The 23,648-nt window shown below is 42.7% G+C and overlaps 1 protein-coding gene and 5 non-coding genes across 6 annotated transcripts in view; 5 read left to right on the top strand and 1 right to left on the bottom strand.

Moving 5' to 3' along the window:
* MPZL1 (myelin protein zero like 1) overlaps positions 1–12,268 on the bottom strand; it is a 29,184-nt gene extending 16,916 nt beyond the window's left edge. The window contains exon 1 of the mRNA XM_075197371.1: positions 12,133–12,268. Coding sequence (XP_075053472.1) covers positions 12,133–12,208 — 76 coding nt within the window. The 5' untranslated portion in view covers positions 12,209–12,268. The remainder of the gene's footprint in view (positions 1–12,132) is intronic.
* A 350-nt stretch (positions 12,269–12,618) lies between these two features.
* On the top strand, positions 12,619–12,690 carry TRNAP-AGG (transfer RNA proline (anticodon AGG)). The gene has a single exon. It is a non-coding gene; the product is annotated as a tRNA-Pro (tRNA).
* Positions 12,691–18,457: 5,767 nt separating this feature from the next.
* Positions 18,458–18,529, top strand: TRNAQ-CUG (transfer RNA glutamine (anticodon CUG)). The gene has a single exon. It is a non-coding gene; the product is annotated as a tRNA-Gln (tRNA).
* A 509-nt stretch (positions 18,530–19,038) lies between these two features.
* On the top strand, positions 19,039–19,110 carry TRNAQ-CUG (transfer RNA glutamine (anticodon CUG)). The gene has a single exon. It is a non-coding gene; the product is annotated as a tRNA-Gln (tRNA).
* A 1,796-nt stretch (positions 19,111–20,906) lies between these two features.
* TRNAQ-CUG (transfer RNA glutamine (anticodon CUG)) lies at positions 20,907–20,978 on the top strand. Its single transcript has one exon. It is a non-coding gene; the product is annotated as a tRNA-Gln (tRNA).
* Positions 20,979–23,147: 2,169 nt separating this feature from the next.
* On the top strand, positions 23,148–23,219 carry TRNAQ-CUG (transfer RNA glutamine (anticodon CUG)). Its single transcript has one exon. It is a non-coding gene; the product is annotated as a tRNA-Gln (tRNA).
* The last annotated feature ends 429 nt before the right edge of the window (positions 23,220–23,648 follow it).

Below are 23,648 nucleotides of genomic sequence, written 5' to 3'. Positions count from 1 at the left end.
CATCTATACGTTTAGTGACAGAGTGAAGATATTGTTATCTAGGTCACTGCAAACTACTGTTGTCAGTTACCAGGTATTATCAATGCTGTGCATCATAAAATACCTCCTCTATGCCTTAAGAAGGACATTTCCCAAAGTGATGTTAAAAAGTTGACAAATACCTATTTTATAAAATGCTTATGGTAATGGTGTTAATCCTCTCTTGAACTTTTTATATTCTGTGACTGAAACGAATGTGATGTTAAAATATAGGGGAATTTGCACTGAGACACTAATTAATGCACCTATGCTCCTTATAACATCTGGGACCGGGTTAAGGAACAAAAGCACCACAAAAAAATTGAGCAATTTTGCCCACTGCAATGTGAAGAAATGCAGCCAAGAAAGCTGACACAGAACAGTCAGGGAGGAGGACAGGAAAGCAGAATTAGTAGTAATGTAATGATTTAGAGATCTCTCAGACATGAGATTTCACAACTACAAGCAGCCTTGAAGAATTCCTGGACCTCAGTGTAGTGTAATGTTTTGCAACTCCAAAGATTAGTGTGCGGAGGTGGTTTATATTCTCTTAAAGAGACCACAACTTCCCCCCTGGATTCAAACAGAAAGTATTCTGTGCAACTTTTAAGCATAATGATTTAGTAACACATATATGTAGTTAGTAGTGGATCTGGACCCCATGATGCTGCCCCAAATAAAAGGATGCATCTTTCTAAACATACCAGACAGACAAGGGAAGGGGCACGCTGGTAAACTATGCTGTACAGAGATGTGTCTGGAACCAGTATTTGTATATTATCTACTATATTATGCTGGGGGTGATTTTGGAGGTTACCAGTCTGTCCCCACCCGCTAAGACGTCACTCCACCAACCCCTTTCCCATACCTGCCAAGACCGCTCCTCACTCCACCAACCCCTTTCCCATACCTGCCAAGACCGCGCCTCACTCCACCAACCCCATACCTGCCAAGACCGCGCCTCACTCCACCAACCCCATACCTGCCAAGGCCGCGCAACACTCCACCAACCCCTTTCCCATACCTGCCAAGACCGCGCCTCACTCCACCAACCCCTTTCCCATACCTGCCAAGGCTGTGCCTCACTCCACCAACCCCATTCCCATACCTGCCAAGGCCGCGCGACACTCCACCAACCCCTTTCCCGTACCTGCCAAGGCCGCGCGTCATTCCACCAACCCCTTTCCCATACCTGCCAAGACCGCGCCTCACTCCACCAACCCCTTTCCCATACCTGCCAAGGCCGCGCCTCACTCCACCAACTGCTTTCCCCTACCTGCCAAGGCCGTGCCTCACTCCACCAACCCCTTTCCCCTACCTGCCAAGGCTGGGGGGGGGGGGGGGGAAGGGAGAGGGAACGTAGAGTCATAACTAGCGATCTGTGGGCCCCGGTTCCCTCTTCTCTGCACCAAGGCCAACAGCACACTAGTTCTGTCTTTGCATTCCACCAAGCCCTTTCCCCCACCACCCACTCAGGACATGTCCCATTCCACCAGCTCCTATCCCCCCACCTAGTAAGGCCTCGCATTATTGCACCAATCCTTTAGCACAACCCAATAAGGAAACATCTTACTGCACAAACCTTAATTGTGGTCCAGCATAATTCTTCATTATTGCTGCTCTGGGATAAAACAGAACACTGCTCTGGGCACAACAAACAGAAAAAAACTGCCTGCTCATATAAATACAGGGATGAAAAGCAATTGGTTTAACAAAACAGGAAGGAATGTCAATAAATTATAACTTGTGGAAAACTCTGCCATATCTATAAAGTATAATTTAGTTTCCCCATTTGTCTGTAAAGTGTTCTGTAAGACAGATTACATATCCAGTATACAGCATATTACCCTGTATAAAAGCCAAGAATCATCCAGACACTAATAAGCAGTTCTCTCCAAGTGGATTCATTACCACAAATGCTAACTAGAAATAAATAAGCATTTCTCAGATATTGGAATGCGGCAAGAACTGTAGAATATATAATGTAACAGTAAGCTCTGCAGGGGAATTGTGTTCAAATAGAACATTAAGTTGAAAAGCATTTAGACTTTAGCAAGCGGTTTACTTGCGAGTTCTGCCAGCGCTGTACATCAGTGGCATCGTACAGAAACGCAGCTCTTACACTGACCGCAATGTGTAGGAAAACAGGGGAGACGTCACAATATCTGTAGCATAAGATTGAAGGGGGGGGGGGGGGGGGGAGTTAAAAATCAGTAACCTAATGTTCCCTTTTGTATAGAGGACAAACAGTTTATTTTGTTCTATACACTATTGGACAATTTTAAATATGTGCTCAGAAGATAGACTAGATTAGTGCAGAAGCACTTGGTGAAAAACTTGCAGTCTCATAGTTAACAGAAATGCTCTGTATAGACTGGTGGATTTGCATGGCCAGTTATGTCACGGATGTTTAGTATATTCTGATGGGGGGGCGGAGTCACTATACAGTTGAACACAGTTAAGGTATAAGATAAACAATATAAACTCCAAATACAAAAATGTAAAGAGGAACGCCATTCTAACATAATTTTTTTGCCTATTTAAAGTTATTATACTGTGCACTACAATTTACGGAGATAAAAATAATACTTGAAATAGGACTTTTGCCTGAAATTGCCAGCTGAAACGTCCAAAACACACAGACAGGTTGTGAATAACTGGCCTTCCTTAGCAATAAAATCTGTGAATTGAACTGGTTATTTCCATGGTTATACATATTGCCAAGGATGGCCAGATGTTCAAAACCTGTCATATCGCAGCCCTGTATTTTTCAAGCTCCGATAAGCGATTTCAGGCAGAAATCCTATGTCAAGAGATATGAGTTAGGTTAATAAGTTGCTGTACCCAGTATAACATTTTAAACTGTACGACATTTTTAGAGCAGTGTTACCCGTTAACTTTCTCTGGGTTAGTTATCTTTCAGATTCTTGTAGGCGTTAAACTGTGATGTAATGAAATAGGGAGATTAAAAAGACAAATGTTTGCTATGTCATTTATTCAGCCCACTAAAAGACAGAACAAAACAGCAGCAAAAAGACAATTCAAGCAAAGCAATCTGATTATACAGAGGGCATTAGTCACAAAGGCAGCAGTGGGAGTACAAAGGGTGGACCTCCAACTTGCTGCACAGGAACGCTACCTATGGAGGGAAGAGCCTAAATTAGTTTCTGTTTGAAGCCAGGAGTAAGTGAGCAACACATGATTACAGTAAATGATTCATGGTAAGAGCACTAGGAGTGACAAGTGAGAGTACAGCTCTGCGGTCACATAATGCTTACTAGGCATGATACAAGGTTGGGCAAATGGGCATGGATGACAACACAGCAATTTCACATTGCTATGAATGCTTATCACCCATCTCCTTACATGTTTTCCCCCCAAACCCACCCTCCAGCTAATAAAACAGCAGGGGAGACTTTTCTAAGAAATCCTGCTTGATCTCTCTCTATGTCAGAGTCTGTATGTTTAAGTATAGCACTCAGTCAAAAAGAGAGCTTCTACATAAGACAGACCCTAAGCGGCCCCGCCCTTGGACCTGTGTCCCACTCCCCATAATTGCTACCTCCACAGAGGTCATTATATTCTGAGCCTTCAACATCAGTTAAAGTTCAATCAGATGTCAGAGGGAGAGTGCTGAATACGGCTACTGAATTATGTCCCTGTGGCACGTTGGCCAATCAGGTGTCACACACCCTTCTGATGAAGAAATTAATGTAATGTAGTCACCATAATGATCTCAGGATACGGTCACAGTAGAGGGAGACTCACCAGGCAGCTTCCTGCGGGGGAGGCTTACTTAGAGGAAACACCTTTATGACTGCGGTTTCCCTTTATTTGCAGACCATATGATACGACACGGATTTTCTCTGCTTACATGTGTCCATGGAGCAACATTTCTACATCAGTAGCTTCACAAACCCCCTTCATAACAGCAGTGATCTGTCTCAGAAACTAGGAAAGGTTTTTTTTTTGCTTCTGTTCAGCTGGTAGTTTTTTCCTTTGCAGCAAAGTTTATGCAAATGAACAGGAAGAAAAACTGAGCAGGATTCTAGTAGGATAAAATGAATTATGATCTCATGCAATTAAAGTTGCTTTCTATTCTGCGTTCCCCCATAAGGCAAATAGGTTGCGGTCACCTCCACTGCTATTATACACTGACAAACTTCAGGGCTTATCTGCTGCAGTTTTATACAGCAGGAGGAGAGTGAGGGGGGTCTTAAACTGTGGAGCTGGATTTAACAGATCAGAATATAAACAATCTCTTCTGATCCACTGTTTCAAACAGTACTAAAAGTGTCACCTTCACCATGAACTGCAATGGCTGCCTATCGAAATAGCTATATACAGACCCACTGACGACTAATGACGCAATACATTAAAATCAACTTAAGAACAACAAATGGGCAGCACGGTGGGTAAGTGGTTAGCACTTCTGCCTCACAGCGCTGGGGTCAAGAGTTCAATTCCCGACCATGACCTTATCTGTGTGGAGTTTGTATGTTCCCCCCGTGTTTGCGTGGGTTTCCTCCCACACTCCAAAAACATACTGGTAGGTTGGCTGCTATCAAAATTGACCCTAGTCTCTCTCTGTCTGTCTGTTAGGGAATTTAGATTGTAAGCTCCAATGGGGCATGGACTGATGTGAATGAGTTCTCTGTACTGCGCTGCAGAATCTGTGGTGCTATATAAATAAATGGTGATGATGATGAATAACATAGCCAAAACTAAATAAGTCATGGTACCTGGAGGCCGATGTTCCAGAATAGTCTGGTGAACCCATCTACATATTTTACACTAACCTCCATTACAGGTATGAGAAGATGCTTACACTTCTAGGCATAGCCTGCTTTTAAGCGGACGATTATTTTCTCTGCAGAATATCCATGTACTTTGATGCCTTTACACTTAAAACACTTCTCCCTTAAAAACGGTCAGGGAGACACTAAACAGACATATACAGGGGATAAAAAATGAGAACTGTCTTGTTTTCCATGCTACTGGAAAAATTGCCTATGGAATTTTAAAAAACAAATATGTCCTGGACGTAGCTTTAAATGTAACTATGGAACAATTAGGTCGTGTATGCACTAGCAGTGTATTAGTACGTTAGGCTGGGTACACAATACAGGTTTTTCAGCCGATTATCGCAGGATAAATGTCCGCTGGGCCCGATACTGCATTAGTGTACACACATTGTATCGTTTCATTTGATTTTTAAGTCAGACTAAAAATCTCATTCAACGATGGAATGTCGTTCCAATCCTGCAGTGTGTATGTACTCAGGACCGGCAGTGTCCATAGATCTCTATGGAGTGTGCGATCTTTTCAGCCGATGGTTATGACAGATGAAGAGCACAGATCTGAAGGTAAATCTTGTAAAATGTGTATAGTGTGTACACATGAATCTGCATGCTGATCAGGACTTTTTTTTGTTGGTAAAATCGTTACAGATATCGCATCGGGAGAAATTTTCTGTAGTGTATACCCAGCCTGACTAATGTTTGTTGACATCGAACACAAGTAGATAGAACAATATGCGTTCCTGGTAAACAAGATGTGAACTCACAGTGCTATAGCGGTGCTAGCAACCACTTGTAACAGCTGTATTGTGTACAGCAACAGGGTCATAATTGTTTGCATATGTTATAGTGGCATTAATTGACTCCAGAGTGTATAAGCTCATTCCTTACCCAGTCTCTCACTCATGATTACAGAAGGGGGTGCTGGTGCATCAGTTGATTATTATGTAATGTATCCTTTTATATAACGTTTCTCTGGGAATTGTGTCATTCTTTTTACTTGTTTCACACAGGATATATTGTATCCTCTTGTCTTATTTATTTTTCATACAACCTAATTATATTAAGTTATTGTGACCTATAAAGTGTTTGTAGCTTTTTATATATTGGTGACAATCTTAAGCCAATGCTTCTTGGGGAGAGGTAAACAGGTTAATGAGTTATAAGCTTAGCTCAGTTTTATTAAAAAAAAAAAAATCTTTATTTTTTTGTTATTAACACCACCACACCAAGATAATGCTGCCAGCCCTGGGGACGCTCAGATAGCAGCAGGGGTACTATACCGGTTCCGCCAGTTACTGATGTAGAATATTCCTTGTGACCAATAAGTGATAATTCCACTTAAAATTGTAAATTGAACACAGTCCCAGAAGATAAATTTACCTGGGATCTGGCATTCACACCCTATAATAGGTCCACTGTTTTGTACGCTCCGCCACTACCGATGACGTCTGCCACTCTAATCGCTGCTGCAAACCTGTCTTCTTACAGACAGGCAACATGTGCACAAAGCCAAGTGACCTGCCAGGTCGCAGGACAAGGGTGCCTAATATTCTGCAACTGGGTTTTACTAATATTACACCCAAAACTGATTTTCCACTTAAAAAATTGAAAGCATTGTAATGATACGAGATTATCCAAACCTTGCAAGAAATCATTTTAGGTGCAAAAATCCTACAAATCGGTATTGAAATGGTTTGTCAGCCATCTAGGAAGGAAAGATTGCACCATCGCCTTAGGATATATTGACACATCGAAAACAGAATGCGACAACTCCAGCCTTCAAAACAGGACGTACAGAGGAAGGAGGGAGAGCACTGTGCCAACCCTTCTCCGTGTACGCCGCGTGCCCTCCCTGCATCGTAAATCGGCACCCCTCCTCCTCCGGGTACGCCGCATGCCCTCCCTGCATCGTAAATCGGCACCCCTCCTCCTCCGGGTACGCCGCGTGCCCTCCCTGCATCGTAAATCGGCACCCCTCCTCCTCCGGGTACACCGCGTGCCCTCCCTGCATCGTAAATCGGCACCCCTCCTCCTCCGGGTACGCCGCATGCCCTCCCTGCATCGTAAATCGGCACCCCTCCTCCTCCGGGTACGCCGCGTGCCCTCCCTGCATCGTAAATCGACCCCCCTCCTTCTCCGGGTACGCCGCGTGCCCTCCCTGCATCGTAAATCGGCACCCCTCCTCCTCCGGGTACACCGCATGCCCTCCCTGCATCGTAAATCGGCACCCCTCCTCCTCCGGGTACACCGCGTGCCCTCCCTGCATCGTAAATCGACCCCCCTCCTTCTCCGGGTACCATGCAGCCCCCCTCCCAAGTGTACGCCACGTGCCCTCCCTGCACTGTGCAAAAGAGATCACAATATGCAGAAGTTGAATGCCCCCATTCTGATAAGACCCGGAGCAGTCGGCTGGGGGGCCACAGGAGTCCGGCGGGCCGCTTGTTGCACCCCAGTAAAAAGGAAAGGTGGATGTGTTACCCATAGCAACCAATCAAATTCTAGCTGCTACATTCTAGACAAGGATAGCTCAAATCTGATTGGTTGCTATGGATCAACAGCCACACTTTTCCTTTTTATAAAGTTTGATACATCCAGCCCTAAGTCCTACTTGGTAATAGACGTCAGACATTCCAAACATCAGAAGTTTCCAGGCACTTATAACACAATGTCTTTGTAAACAGAATAAAGAAACCAAGACTATCAGTACTGTTAAATCTCAACTAAATCAGTTATAATTGTGTTGTCAGGTAAGGATGATAATTCCACGAACCATGTCCATTAGTCTTTCATTGCACCGCTAATCCTTGCGTTAATCTCATATGCATGTAGAAGATTTTGATTTAGTCACTCAAGTATTCCTATTCCATCTGTAACGTATGGTACTTTAAATACCATTGCGTATTTGGAACGTACTTGGCTGCATGTAACAAGAAAACAAAATAACATGGTAACAGAAATTAAATTTTTCAAATGTGCACCATGAAAACTAGCAAAACTGGATGTGCAGGAAGGATTTTTCTAGTAATATAGCTCTGTGCAGTGAGCAACTTCTGAAGATACTGTCAGTAAATAAAGCCATTCTGATATTCAAGAAAAGGCTATATAAACACAGTTCACTCTCTTTTACAACACACCAAAATCTCTTCAAGGTGTACGTATACCCATTTCATCAAAGAATATGCACCAATATTTTTTATCATCCTTTATTTCTAAGGCGCCAAAATATTTCCGCAGTGCCGTACAGATTACAAACGGTACAGTAGACCATACAAGGTATAACAGCACAGAACAATAAACAAATACCACCAAGGCTGGGTACACACTGGAGCATTTTTGTCCAATAATCGGGCAAATCAGCAGACATACAACCGTTCAGTCGTAAGTGGGGTTAGTGTGTATAGTGACAATGGTCAAAAGTCGTTTCAAGTGTCGATTGTCAGCTCATTTGGTTGGTCGTACTATTTAATATTTTCCGACCAACCACCGACTGATCATGTAGTGTGTATGCACTCATGCTCATGATCTCCATAGAGGTTACAGAGTCGGGCTCTTTTCAGCTGATGCTAGCGATGAATGTCCTGGTGAATAAATGTAGAGAGCGCTGTAGAAGGAATAATTCATTTGTTCTTTCTGAGACAGAATGTTCCGTTTAAGAGTCACAGAAGCTAACGCGATTCGTTAGGACATGTAGATAGCTATAACAAGGCATTTTAATCAGTGTGACAATGTGACAAGAATGAATGAATATTGTGCTGTCATTCTCTGAAGACTAGAGGACTAGATGAAGAGCACAGATCTGAAGGTAAATCGTGTCAGTGTGTATGCATGAATCACCAGACTGATCGGACCTTCAGTCGTAGGTACAATCGCTTGAGATAACACATTGGTCGGAAAATTCTTCAGTGTGTACCTAGCCTAAGGGGCATATTCAATTGTTGGCGTTATAGCCAAAAATCTCATGGCGCGTGCACTATTACCGTTATTATGGTAGTTTTCTCGCTGGATTTCAGCTCGCAGCTCCCTGAGCCACGAGCTGAAATCCAGCTTACTATAACGGTAATAGTTTTAACGCCGCTGGATATTCAAAAATTTGAATATGCCCCCAAGACGTCAAAAGCTCCAAACCAGTAGCGGTGTAACTAGAGCAGAGGAAACAAGTATAGAGACAGGCGGGAAGAGGGCCCTGCTTGTAAGAGCTTACAACCTAAAGGGAGGGCAAACAGACAACAGGCACAAGGGGGAGTCAGTGGAGGGGATCAAGGGCAAGGAGAGCGCATAAGAGGGACAGGGGATAAGAGAGGAAAGGATGATGGTTGGTAGGTGAGGTTTCAGTGCCCATTTGTTGGTACTAGTGGAGAAACATATAGAATGAGGGAGGTCATTTCAGTGTGTGTGTGGGGAAGGGGGGCTGCCCGGGAGAAAAGGCGATTGTCATTGGATTAACGCAAGGGACGTAAGGGAACGTGTATGGAGAGGAGGTAGGAAATGTATGGGGCAGTGGAGTGAGAGAGGGTCTTGTAGGTGAGGGTAAGGAGTTTGAAGAGGATTCTGTAGGGGAAGGGGGAGCCAGTGTAAGGCAAGGCAGAAGGGTGAGGCAGAGGAAGAGCGGCATGTGAGGAATATAAGTCCAGCAGCCGCATTGAGTACAGCGTTAAAGGGAGCGAGGTGGGAGTAGTGGAGGCCAGTGAGAAGGTTACAGTAGTTGAGGCGGGAAATGATGATAGTTTTGGTGGTATCCTAGGATAGGAAGGGTCGGATGCCGGCAATGTTGCATCGTTGGAAGAGGCAGGATTGGGTAAGAGATTGACTGTGGGGGGCAAAGGAGAGGGAGGAATTGAAAGTGACGCCCAGGCAGCAGAATTGGGGGAACAGATGAGATAGTGGTATTGTTAACAGTGATAGAAAGGACAAGAGGGGGATGAAGATCTAGAAGAAGGGAAGACAATGAGCTTGGTTTTCGCTCAATTAATTTTGAGACATCATGAGGACATACAGGAGGGGATGGCAGAGAGGCAGTCAGATACACAAGGGTGGTTGGGGGGGCAAATCAGGAGAAGAGCGTTAAAGATAAACATCATCAGTGTAAAGTTGATAGTGGAGACCTCAGGAAGTGATAAGTTCACCCAGGGAGGTAGTGTATAGAGAGAAAAGCAGAGGGCCAAGAACAGAACCTGTGAGACTCCTACTGGGAGGGAATGGGGGGCAGAAGTGGAAACAGAGAAGGAGCATTTGGCGAGGTACGAGGTGCACCATGCAAAGACAAAGACAGAAAGGCCAAAAGAAAGAAGGGTCGGCAGCAAGAGGCAGTGGTCCTCAGTGTCTAAGGCAGCAGAGAGGTCCAGGAGGGTGAGCAGGAAGAAGTAGCCCATGGATTTGGCAAATATAAAATTATTGGTGACTGACACTTATACTTTACTTTTGGATGCATGTTCTACAGTGAAAGGTTTGAGCCCTGTACGATATCACCATTCTCTGAAGCCAACACACTTCCAGGAGCAGACAGCTCACATACCAGGAAATAAACATCCCGGCCATGAAAAGGACTCTGCTTATTCAGGAGGAAATGTGATTGGCAAAAACAAGATGTCCCATATACACTCACACAGCCAGAGGCTCGGAAAGAAGAGGAAATAATGCAGGAAAAAACAACTTGGCGGTAACAAGACTCGATATCCACTCTACACATAGAGCATACACAAATGTATTAAACTAATTTATTTATAGAGGAAGAAGCATTCCAATAATGAGCTTAGGACACTTATCCATTCTCTTACTGCACTATCATTTATTTATAGACCACAAAAGTAGTTCCACAATAAATATGGCTGCAACTGCCAAAGGATTAGATCTTGGTCCTTGTATTATTAGCAGAAGTCATCTCCAACAGCATGAATACCTATATTACTGCATTTACCAGGGAAAGCAACTTCATTAATGGCACAACGAATATCTTAAATACAAGACAGCCCATGAAAAAAATATACCAACATCTAATTAACCCTTATCCTATGTGGTTGTATATGTACATATTGGTTTTAGATACACTAGTCATGGTGTTAAATGAGTAGTTAATCCAGACACATAGCTGTGAATATTACACATTGGATAAACCAGATTTAGATGGTTAATAATGGTGAACTTCAGGCAGGATACCTTTCACTAGGTACCAAATGCTCTGCTCTTAAAATTATCCATTTATTTCCCACTGCAGCAATATGGGCTGAATTAACTCATGTTTCAAACCACCCTCTGTGCAATGAATACCTGCGAGGTAACTGCAATAGGAAGATAGATGGAAAGTCTCAATACTCAACATACAGATGTACATCAGTTAACATGGAGACATGCCATTTGATGAATCACTAGGACACACTGGATAATCTCATAGAACCTGGATTTATAATACATATGTACATACAAGGTGGATATGACTGGGATAATACACGACACCCACATATCACATACATACATACTATAACCCAGGTACAACAGAAAATAGGCATGTAATAGCAGTGGCAAGACAACTCTAGATCATTTACATACAATAGACATGTATTAGAGGTGATAACAGTACATAACACCACATATAACATACAATGGCCCATGTACATACAATAACCCATGTATTAGAGGGTGATGTACAGTACATAACACCACATATAACATACAATACCTCATGTACATACAATAACCCATGTATTAGAGGTGATGTACAGTACATAACACCACATATAACATACAGTGACCCATGTACATACAATAACCCATGTATTAGAGGCGATGTACAGTACATAACACCACATATAACATACAATGGCCCATGTACATACAATAACCCATGTATTAGAGGCGATGTACAGTACATAACACCACATATAACATACAATGGCCCATGTACATACAATAACCCATGTATTAGAGGGTGATGTACAGTACATAACATACAGTGACCCATGTACATACAATAACCCATGTATTAGAGGGTGATGTACAGTACATAACATACAGTGACCCATGTATATACAATAACCCATGTATTAGAGGTGATAACAGTACATAACACCACATATAACATACAATACCTCATGTACATACAACAGACATGTTAGAGGGTGATGGAGGGACATGACACCACATACCTATGATGTATACACAACATACATGTCTAGCAGGGCCCCGGGCCCCACACATCACACAGGACCCCGCTCCTCTTGGGGGTCCCAGCAGGCGGCCATTTTACCCCGAGCCGCCGCCGTGACCGGGACAGACCCCAGCTAAGGAGAAGTCAGAGGAGACCCCCGGCCACACTCACCCGCACACAGCACCGTCACCAGCAGACACAGCGCCCTCCGCCCGCACCGAGACACCGAACCCCGCACCGCAGCCATCACCACGGCCGCTTCCCAGCCACTGCCACAGCCACGCCCCCTGCACGCCGAGCCGCCTCCGCATTGGCCCGCAGGCCAATCCCTCTGCCTGACGTGGCCAGGAAGAGAGAGATCCCATTGGCTGGCAGTTCTGCTCATCACGCCGGGACAAAGGCTCTCCTGATTAGCTGAGAGGAGAGGCAGCTCTCAGCGCTGATTGGCTAATTATGGATGACGTCTGTCGGTGGGGGCGATGTGTTATCACCTCAGGCTGCGTGATTGCGGCTCCCGGGTCCGTGTCGTGATTTATCATTATTATATATTATATATTATATGTAATGTCCATTATCAGCTTTACCTGCGTGACCGGTGCCACCCGTCTCTGTTCATCGCACAGCTGTATGACTATGACACGAATCAATGCATGCGTCGGCTCGTTGGTCTAGGGGTATGATTCTCGCTTAGGGTGCGAGAGGTCCCGGGTTCAAATCCCGGACGAGCCCAATTTTTACACCAATGGAAAGTGGTAAAATATGTTCTAGTCAGAATTATAAATGAAAAAAGAGCAAGGGGTCTATGAATGACCTTAGCCCACCAGACCCCCTAATACACACTGCAGATCTGCAGCTGCACCAGAGGAAGCATTGCTGCAATTAACTATCCTGGGGCTCTTCACCAGCAGCATAATGCTGCCGGCGAATGGGGAAAGTGCTATACGGAGAGCGCTTGAATTCTTGAATAAAGCATTTATTTCAATGGTCAATATTGGTAAAATATATGTATTTTTATTATGTCTTTTTACAGTTATTATTATTTTCTTTTTTTACTAAGTGGAACTGAAAGCCCGAGTCTGAACCCTCAATTCCACTTGCATGCATGCACCCGATAGATGGGTCCCACATGCACATACCCACTGAGACTGATGGCAACCTGATACACTTCAAAGGCCGCAAGTACACTCCAACATTTGAAAGGCCTGCATTTCAGTAATAAAAAACAGCCTCAAAACCAATACCACCGGCACCCCCACATCTCATCACATGCCCCTCACATTCCCCACTTGCTCCAAAATTCACCCACACGCCCTCAGATACCTCCCAACTGTCCCGATTTTGGCAGGACATCCTACAGAAGGGGCAGTGCTTAACGGAAAAGTTGGTGGTGTTTTACCCAAATTTGGCCATTTGTGGGTGGAATTTGGGCGCAATGGGGGCAGGGCTTATTTTATCCAGCTTTTAGGATTCTAAATGTTGGGAGCTATGTCTCAGATCTCACATGAACTCCCAGTGACCTCCCTTAACTATTCTACTAACCTACCTGTTTAAACTTAACTGATTAAGTCCATCTTGCTGTCAGCCTGGCAGGTTTGCTTTGCAGAAATGCTCTGCGTGGATTGGTTAATTCATACGTAGGGGTAGGGCCTGTGATGTCACAGCAGCTCTCATGACTGAAGACTCAGCGTTTTGACCTGTAGCTTATCCCATCACTATGGTTCAGGGTCCTCCTTCTGTTTGTAATTATTAAGGCATCCGAGTTTTTATTTTCTTTTTCAGTACCAGTTAGTTTATCTTTTCCGTTCACTGAAACTATTAATAATATTATATCAGTTACTTCCTCATACATGTCTCTATCATCTCTTGTTTCTCATAGAATATGTGACACTTGCCCTGATTCTCAAACTCGTGAGTAATCTCTTTTCAGTGGTTTTTGTTGTTTTTGTTGTTGTTGTAGTTTTCTCGTTGACCTTTTGAAACTTATTTAAAATACATAAATAGTTAAATAGTTACATGACTTTAATACCAGTGTAGTTAGATATCCTCTTTTATTGCTGTCACTTGTAACTTTATAACATACGTTTGCGTGGTAAGAGTGACAGTGGATATGGTGAGCTTATACCTTAAATCTCTTAGGCTGGATACACACTACAGAAAATTTCTCCCGATGCGACATCTTTAACGATTTTATTAACAACAGAAGAAAAAAAAAAGGTTCCGATTAGCAGCTGATTCCTGTGCACACACTAAACACATTGTACACAATGTACCGTCAGATCTGTGATCTTCATCTGTCATAACCATCTAAAAGATCGTGACTCTGCACACGTTCATCTGATCGCTCTTCGTGACATTCTGAAGTATGGGCAAATTGCCATCATAAAAACTGAGAAAGCAGACTTTGTGAAAAATAATATTTGTGTCATTCTCAAAACTTTTGGCCATGACAGTACACACTGCAGAAATGGAACTACATCGTTCCATCGTTGAACGTCATGTTTAGTCCGTTTATAAAATCAAATGAAACGATACAATGAGCTTTGGAACGATAATCGTTCATTGTTGCAGTGTACACAGTAATGCGATATCTGTCCGAATGGTCGTTTATCGTGTGATTGGCCCGATAATCTCTGAAAACACTGTAGTGTGTACCCAGCCTTAATGAACAATACTGAGACCTATAAACTGTGATTGATAAATAAAGGAGATAACATAGTATTTATTTTCCAAAAATATAGATTGCAGTGTTTAATTATGATCAATTTGGCCAATCCTATGTACCTAAGAGCAGGTAAATATTGATGTCACAGTTGCGTTTTTTTAACAAGTGAAAACACATGCCAAATGCACATGGATAGCATATATCCCAAAATTCCAATTATTGGAAACGGTGCATTGTGAGAAGAGGTCAACTTACGATGGGGGTCGTAGCCCCATAATAAATGCATGGGTGTAATAACAGAACAAATCGCATATCATAGATATCACGTACGGCCTGAAATCTCTGCTCACTTTTGCGCACACCTCATAGAGACAGAAGTAAAAATAAGCAGCGTTTTCTTTACCGTATTAAGTGTGTGCAGGAGCACCTGCCCACGGCTCTGGCGCAGATCACAGTAAATTTAATGCCCGCCATAGAATGCAGAATTCGTAGCCCCAGCACTGAATACTAAAGGATTAATACCAGAGACAAATGAGATGAAGACATAAGGAGAGGGATATTTCTTATTATACAGACTGAATACAGGGCGGATTGCTGCATTGTGAGACTCTGTATTTTCTCACGCAGTATAGCATTCAGATTTTTGCAGGAAAGATTAGCAGTTATAATATTTCAATGAGAACGGGGTGGCAGCCAGCTGGCATATGATCGCATTCTGTTTGCACAGTTTTTTTTGGGAACAATGGCTGCGAAATGAACAGCAAATATAAAAGCATAAATGGGAAGATAAAAGACGGACATTACTCACCTCTGTGAGGTTTAAACATTGCACAATGTGCCCGGAGGGTTAACACTATCTTTGGACTATTGTCTCAGGTGAACTTCACAAGGTGCTGAGTTCACCAGCGAAGCAACTGCGTTCTATTTCTCTATAGATTGATAAAACAGTGACACCTTGTGGTCGAATAATAGTAAAAAAAAGCGATATACATGGCATTTTCTACAAATAACCTTTTAATACAGGGCACTCATTCATGAGTGTGCCGGTGTTTCAATCAGTAAGGAAGGAAAACGTATATAAAATTATTTTTATTATATTATTTGCCTTTGTTTATAATATGTCTTGATATATATATATATATTGAAGTATTTTTTATTTTACATTGCTCAATGGCATACTGTATTTTGAAACACCGTCACAGGGATAAAAAATATCTACATACTTCCCAAATTACGCAATTTATGGCCCATAAGGCCATAAATTGCAGTGGCCCTTTCCCCGCATTGCAGCCAAGCTCTCTCCCTTAACCTTTACTATGTCCCATCTGTGTAAAATGCAAGTATTCGGCCAATAATTAGAAATGACCCTGGTTTTATTGTGCAGGCGGACATAGCCCCCCCTCCTACAGAAACGCTGGAACGTAACTCTTGCTGATTCTGCAGCGATCCTGAGAGTGCCAGGCAATGCATTAGCTCAGTGTGTCAGCCACGGTTGCCAACGTTTTAATGTAATTCTCAAGGACACTGGGCTTCCATCTAAGCAGGCACACTCGAAATACTGTCTAGGAGGACCTGGAGGATAAGATGATTTGTACGATGCAATTATTATTAGAGACATTAATGCAGAACGCCATAGAACCAGCCTCCACCATGTCCCATACACCAAAGTAGACAACTATGGAAACGGTGCTACATGTACTGGTGTACAACAGTTGGTGCTGCCCATACCAACCAATCATATAGTGTATTAAAAAAAAATGGCAGCATGTGATTGGGTGCTCAGAGGGCAACACCTATTCTACCTGTAGAGCAGTTTATTTTAAACCCTCATTGCATAGATGTCAACTGTCCTTATTTCCAGGGAGAGTCCCAGGTTGCTAAAGGTTTGTCACTGGAATTGTCCCTATTTTTCAAACCTGTTCTTCTTCTCTTGGCTTAATATAATATGTATGAAAGAAAAGCATTTGATATCTGAGATTAAACCTGTGTTCAGGGAGCATGCAGTGCTGGAGATTGTAGTGCACCAAAGGTCATTTGGATCATCCCATAACACCCAACTGCTCTGATTGGCAGACCCTGAAAGGGGTAGGGTTTATGGGAAAATGGGTGGGGTTTCAGTCGATAGTGGGCAGGTTTGGATGGCTGTGGGTGATTTATTAAGGCCATAAATAAGGATAAGTCATACTGGCCAACTCTCCCTGAATGTCAGGGAGACTCCCTGAAATAGGGGTGATCTCCCTCACTCCCTGAAGAGTCTGGCATTCTCCCTGATGCTGAGCCAGTACAAGATGTGGTTGGCTTCGCCATCTGTGGCATGATGACACTGTACAGAAATTGTGTCCTATGTCCATGTATTGATGCCTATGGAGGTGGCCATTTTCATGGAGACCAAGATTTAATCAAAGACTGACAGGTAAGACAACATGACTTCAGTAATGGAGACAGAAATGTAAAAGAGATTCATTAGCTGCTTTTCTTTAACGCCTAGTTGCCTACTCTCCCGGAATGTCTGGGAGACTCACTCATTTCTCAGAGACCTCTCGGGAGAGCAGGGCAACCTCCCGGTTCTCGCCCCCGCAATAGATAAGTGACGGGGCTTAATGACGTAAATATGGGTCAGGATTAGCTGAGCTGTCGCTGGCTGACAGTCCATGATGGACCCTTAGTACCACCACAGCTGGACAGCCCCAGGTTACCCTCCTCAGTAACAGTTTAGGGAGGTACAATGTCCCTTTAACAATCTAGCCCTCCCCCTACACTCTGGGAACACTACGAGTCAGTGAGATTAGTCACTGCTGATCCAGCCACAGTGCAGACTGCTGGGATCAGCGGCTGGTGTCCTTACAGCTGTTATTCACAGCGCAGTCACTGAGGAACAACCTCCTCCTGCGATGATTGGTCACATTTTAAAAAAACAAACACTTGTCGTAGCGAGGTGAACTAAGAGGAAACAAACAATAGGATATTACTGTGCAACTAGAAAGAGCTAAACTTTAAAACAGTTTGGGGTCCATTTGCTAAACGCAGATAAGCTCTATCTTCTGCGAAAACTTTTTATTGTTTTTATTAGCCTGAGATAGGGCTTCTCCCCGTCTATCGCCGGTCACCATGGAGATTCGCCAGCGAAAGCATCTCCGCGCAAATCATAGACCCATCTCAGGATAATGACTGAAAAATAAAATCTTTAAATAAAGCATTTTTTTTTCAAAGGGGAATATTTTAACATTTTTATTTCCATATTATATCTATTTTTGTTCTATTTTTATTTCATGCGTGAGCTGGCTAAGCCATTCCCACATGTGCATATGTGGCGAGATATTGGTGAAGCGGTAAACAATGCCTAATCGCTCCCGGGCAGTACCGCTGGCTAGCTAAGTATCGCTGAGCTGATCCACGATAGTTTTTGTCACTTTTTTATGATAAATTTCAGTGACAACTATTTTTTGGGGTGGGGGATGTGGAGCTAATGATATATGGACCCCCTAGTCTGTCTCAGTACGAGATCCCTGGCCACAGCTAGTAAAGGGTTAACAAGGTAGCCCGCCGGCTTGCCAGTAACACGCAAATTGGAATCTCCTATTTGCGTGTTTCTGGCAAATTACATGTTCTATAACATGTGGAGTGATAAGGAATAAGAGATACCCATGATTGTTGCTTTACTTTGCGACTTCCACAACTTTATATCTTATGTCGTCAGACCATATTTTCCAACAGTGAGACTGCAGGCGCCAAAAAAGGGGGCGTGGATATGTTCTCTGAGGGTGTGCCTGGCGCTTATGAATTACTAGGCGGCACCAAAACCATCCTCCCTCCCCTAAACATACCCCACATAAGGGTTCCATGGTGTAATGGTTAGCACTCTGGACTCTGAATCCAGCGATCTGAGTTCAAATCTCAGTGGGACCTAGTTTATATTGTTTTTTAATTTACTATCTGCCCCAATTGGGTAGATACTGATGTGAGTAACAAATATCCTCTGTACAGTGCTCTGGAATTAGTTTCGCTATATAAATAGATGATGATGATGATTACCGTATGCACCACTGCGATATATTTATCAAATGTTCTAAAAGGCAAGGTGGTGTTGCACATAGCAACCAATCAGGTTCTAGCTATCATTTATCTAATACATTATATAAAATGATTGGCAAAATCTGATTGGCTGCTACGGACAACTCCTCCACTTTTGCTTTTTAGAATGTTTGATACATCTACCCCATATTGTCTTGTGCTCTATGTAGTAACCAGCAAAGAAATGTGATTCTTCTAGGATCCTGTGAGTGCATTTGTTTATTTCCCAGCAGTGAGACAGCAGGAGCCAAAAAAGAGAGCGTAGATATGTTCTCTGAGGGTGTGCCTGGCTCTTATGAATAACTAGGCGGCACCAAAACCATCTTCAATTTTCACTGAGTAAGGGTTCCATGGTGTAATGGTTAGCACTCTGGACTCTGAATCCAGCGATCCGAGTTCAAATCTCGGTGGGACCTAGTTGTGTTTTAGTTTTTTAATTTAGATAGTAAACTCCAATTGGGCAAATACTGTTGTGAGTAAGAAATATCTTCTGTACAGAGCTGTGGAATTAGTTTCGCTATATAAATAGATGATGATGATGATTACCGCTTGCACCAGTACTTTATTTATTTATTATTTACTCAAAATATTGCTTTACTGGAAGCACACTATGCAATATGTATATATAAGGATACTTCACTTCTCAATACAAAATCTCCTATGTTTAAAAACTATCTAATTATGGTACGTGGCCAAAGCTTCAGTGTGGTTTTCCTGCTGTGCTTCAACAATCAGTGGCCTGAAATCTCTGTTCCTCCACTAGATACTAATAATCCTGATCCTTCTTCCTTACATTATTCTATATGGTTAGTTGAACTTTCACACCGAAGGTTGGAATTATTTGTGAGCAATACGATGGGCTCTTGGCATTAATTGGGGTCTGCCGCCGGTCACATGAGTGCCTATCATTTATAGTTATGGTCGTAGCCAAATATTCAGGGATTTACATTTTATAAATTTATTTTGCAATCCTTCCCACTTTTTGAACCCCCTTTAGTGTTCCAGCAACACCCAAAAGACTTCAGCTAAAAATTGTTTCAAAGTGGTTCTCATACTGGTTCACTGGATTGTTTCCAGAATATGTGAGAAACTTTAGATAAAACTAAAAATTTTGAGTGAAATTCGAGCAACAGAAACAGGTTTTGACCATTGTTGAGCTTGTTTGAACATGTCTGAGCTTAATGGTCACATTGTACAGTATTTTACATATTTTGCTATAAAGAGATATATTTATCAAATGTTCTAAAAGGCAAGGAGGTGTTGCACATAGCAACCAATCAGGTTCTAGATATCATTTATTTAATACATTATATAAAATGATTGGCAGAATCTGATTGGTTGCTACGGACAACTCCTCCACTTTTGCTTTTAGAATGTTTGATACATCTACCCCATATTGTCTTGTGTTCTATGTAGTAACCAGCAAAGAAATGTGATTCTTCTGGGATCCTGTGAGTGCATTTTGTACAGGGTCCACTGCTCCCTCCTGGGCCCGCATTGGGGAGCTGTAACGTATACCTCCCCACAATGCCTGACTGTGTACCTCCCCATGATGCCCGGATGCGTACCTCCCCACAATGCCAGGCTGCGTACCTCCCAGTGATGCCCGGCAGTGTACCTCCCCACGATGCCAGGCTGTGTACCTCCCCATGATGCCCAGATGCGTACCTCCCCACGATGCCAAGCTGGGTACCTCCCAGTGATGCCCGGCTGTGTACCTCCCCACGATGCCCGGCGGTGTACCTCCCCAAGATGCCCGGATGTGTACTTCCCCAGCCATTACGATAGGAATCTTTGCTCATTTATCTGCACACCTCTATGGGGTGCGAGGAAACACAAGCGGAGATTCGGCACAAGGTGTTTCAGTAGATGTTTCGGAGACACATGGTGCTGAATTGAATCTCCCCCATTGAGCGCATTCCTATAATCTCTCCACCATCACCCTCCACAACATCTTATATTTACATGTTTCTGGCAAATTGCATGTTCTATAACATGTGGAGTGATAAGGAACAAGAGATACCCGTGATTGTCGCTTTACTTTGCGACTTCCACAACTTTATATCTTATGTCGTCAGACCATTTTTTCCAACAGTGAGACTGCAGGCGCCATTAAAGGGGGCGTGAATATGTTCTCTGAGGGTGTGCCTGGCGCGTTTGAATAAATAGGTAGCACCAAAACCATCCCTCCCCCAAATTATTCCTGCATAAGGGTTCCATGGTGTAATGGTTAGCACTCTGGACTCTGAATCCAGCGATCCGAGTTCAAATCTCGGTGGGACCTGGTTTGTTTTAGTTTTTTAATTTAGATTCAATGGGGCAGATATTGATGTGAGTAACAAATATCCTCTGTACAGCGCGGTGGAATTAGTTTCGCTATTTAAAAAGAGGATGATGATGATTACCGCTTGCACCACTGGCCAGTGGGATATTTATTATTTACTAAAAATATTACTTTACTGGAAGCACACTATGCAATATGTATATTTAAGGATACTTCACTTTTCCATACAAAATCTCCTACATTTATAAACCATCTAATTATGGTACGCGGCCAAAGCCTCAGTGTGGTTTTCCGGCTGTGCTTCAACAATTAGAAATCTTTGTTCCTCCACTAGATACTAATAATCCTGGTCCTTCTTACTTACATTATTGTATATGGTTAGCTATGTTCGTGGCCAAATATGTATGGATTTACATTTTATAAATTTAATTTGCAATCCTTCCCCCTTTTTGAACACCTTTTAGTGTTCCAGCTACACCCAAAAGACTTCAGCTAAAAATCATTTCAAAATCATTTCAAAGTGGTTCTCAAACTGGCTCGCTGGATTGTTTCCAGAATTTGTGAGGAACTTTAGATAAAACTAAAAATGTGAGTGAAATTTGAGCAAGGCAAAAAGGTTTTGACCATTGTTGAGCTGGTTTGAACATGTCTGAGCTTAATGGCCACATTGTACAGTATTTTCAGTGGCTTTCTATGGCAACTGTGAACTACTTGAAAACAGTAATTGCTGCTGTTTGAATAACAATACTGTTAAAAATATTATAAAATGCACGAACAAGCAACATTTTATAGTTTAACATCTAGCTGAGAGTGTGAACTGCGAACTTCTAACCGCGTATGTTTATGATTGGCGGTTCAATCTTCCCAAGCAGTGCAGGCGCAGTCATAAAACCAGATAGGAACGGCCCATTGTTTCACCAACAACTGTAAGGTGCTTTAACCAGTAAAATTTTATCAGATTTCAAACTGGTTGACTGATTCTCCATTTTGTTAACTCTGTCTTGTCACACAAAATGGCTGCTTCCAATTTGCTTGATGTCAATAGCTGCAAGTAAAATAATAAATGAGATTTTCTAAAACATTGGTTCAGAACGTAAAATGTCTTCTTCCATTGCGCTTTATGAATCTGATATATCATAAATTACTTGTAAAATGACTGGTTATATTATTGTGAATGTTGGTTCAGCCACAAAATGGCTGCCTCCTGACATGTACACCTTAAAGTACATATTTAATGTGTTTGCTTTACTATGAAGATATATATTTATCAAATGTTCTAAAAGGCAAGGACGTGTTGCACATATCAACCAATCAGGTCCTAGCTATCATTTATCTAATACATTATATAAAATGATTGGTAGAATCTGATTGGCTGCTACAGACAACTCCTCCACTTTTACTTTTTAGAATGTTTGATACATCTACCCCATATTGTCTTGTGTTCTATGTAGTACTAGTAACCAGCAAAGAAATGTGATTCTTCTGGGATCCTGTGAGTGCATTTTGTAGAGGGTCCACTGCTCCCTCCTGGGCCTGCATTGGGGAGCTGTGACATATACCTCCCCGTGATGCCCGGCTGTGTACCTCCCCACGATGCCCGGCTGTGTACCTCCCCGTGATGCCCGGCTGTGTACCTCCCCACGATATCTGGCTATGTACCTCCCCACAATGCCCGGCTGTGTACCTCCCCACGATGCCAGGCTGTGTACCTCCCCAGCCATTACGATAGGAATCTTTCCTCATTTTTCTGTACACCTCTATGGGGTGCGAGGAAAAACGAGCAGAGATTCCTGCCATAACATCAGCACAAGGTGTTTCTGTGGATGTTTCGGAGACACATGGTGCTGAATTGGATCTCCCCCATTGAGCGCATTCCTATAATCTCTCCACCATCACCCTCCACAACATCTTCTATTTACGTGTTTCTGGCAAATTGCATGTTCTATAACATGTAGAGTGATAAGGAACAAGAGATACCCCTGATTGTTGCTTTACTTTGTGACTTCCACAACTTTATATCTTATGTCGTCAGACCATAGTTTCCAACAGTGAGACTGCAGGCGCCTAAAAAGGGGGCGTGGATATGTTCTCTAAGGGTGTGCCTGGCGCTTATGAATAACTAGGCGGCACCAAAACCATACTCCCTCCCCTAAACACACCCCACATAAGGGTTCCATGGTGTAATGGTTAGCACTCTGGACTCTGAATCCAGCGATCCGAGTTCAAATCTCGGTGGGACCTAGTTGTGTTTTGTTTCTTAATTTAGACTATAAGCTCCAATGGGGCAGATACTGATGCGAGTAAGAAATATCTTCTGTATAGAGCTGTGGAATTAGTTTCGCTGTATAAATAGATGATGATGATGATTACCGCTTGCACCCCTGGCCAGTGGGATATTTATTTATTATTTACTAAATATATTGCTTTACTGGAAGCACACTATGCAATATTTATATTTAAGGATACTTCACTTCTCAATACCAATTCTCCTATGTTTAAAAACCTAATCTAATTATGGCACGTGTCTAAATCCTCAGTGTGGTTTTCCTGCTGTGCTTCAACAATCAGTGGCCTGAAATCTCTGTTCTTCCACTAGATACTAATAATCCTGATCCTTCTTCCTTACATTATTCTATATGGTTAGTTGACCTTTCACACCGAAGGACGGAA

This window comes from Mixophyes fleayi, chromosome 2 (genome assembly GCF_038048845.1).
Source record: "Mixophyes fleayi isolate aMixFle1 chromosome 2, aMixFle1.hap1, whole genome shotgun sequence".
Classification (NCBI taxonomy): domain Eukaryota; kingdom Metazoa; phylum Chordata; class Amphibia; order Anura; family Limnodynastidae; genus Mixophyes; species Mixophyes fleayi.
Note: the sequence above shows the minus strand (reverse complement) of the source record. Positions and strands in the feature narration are given on the sequence as shown.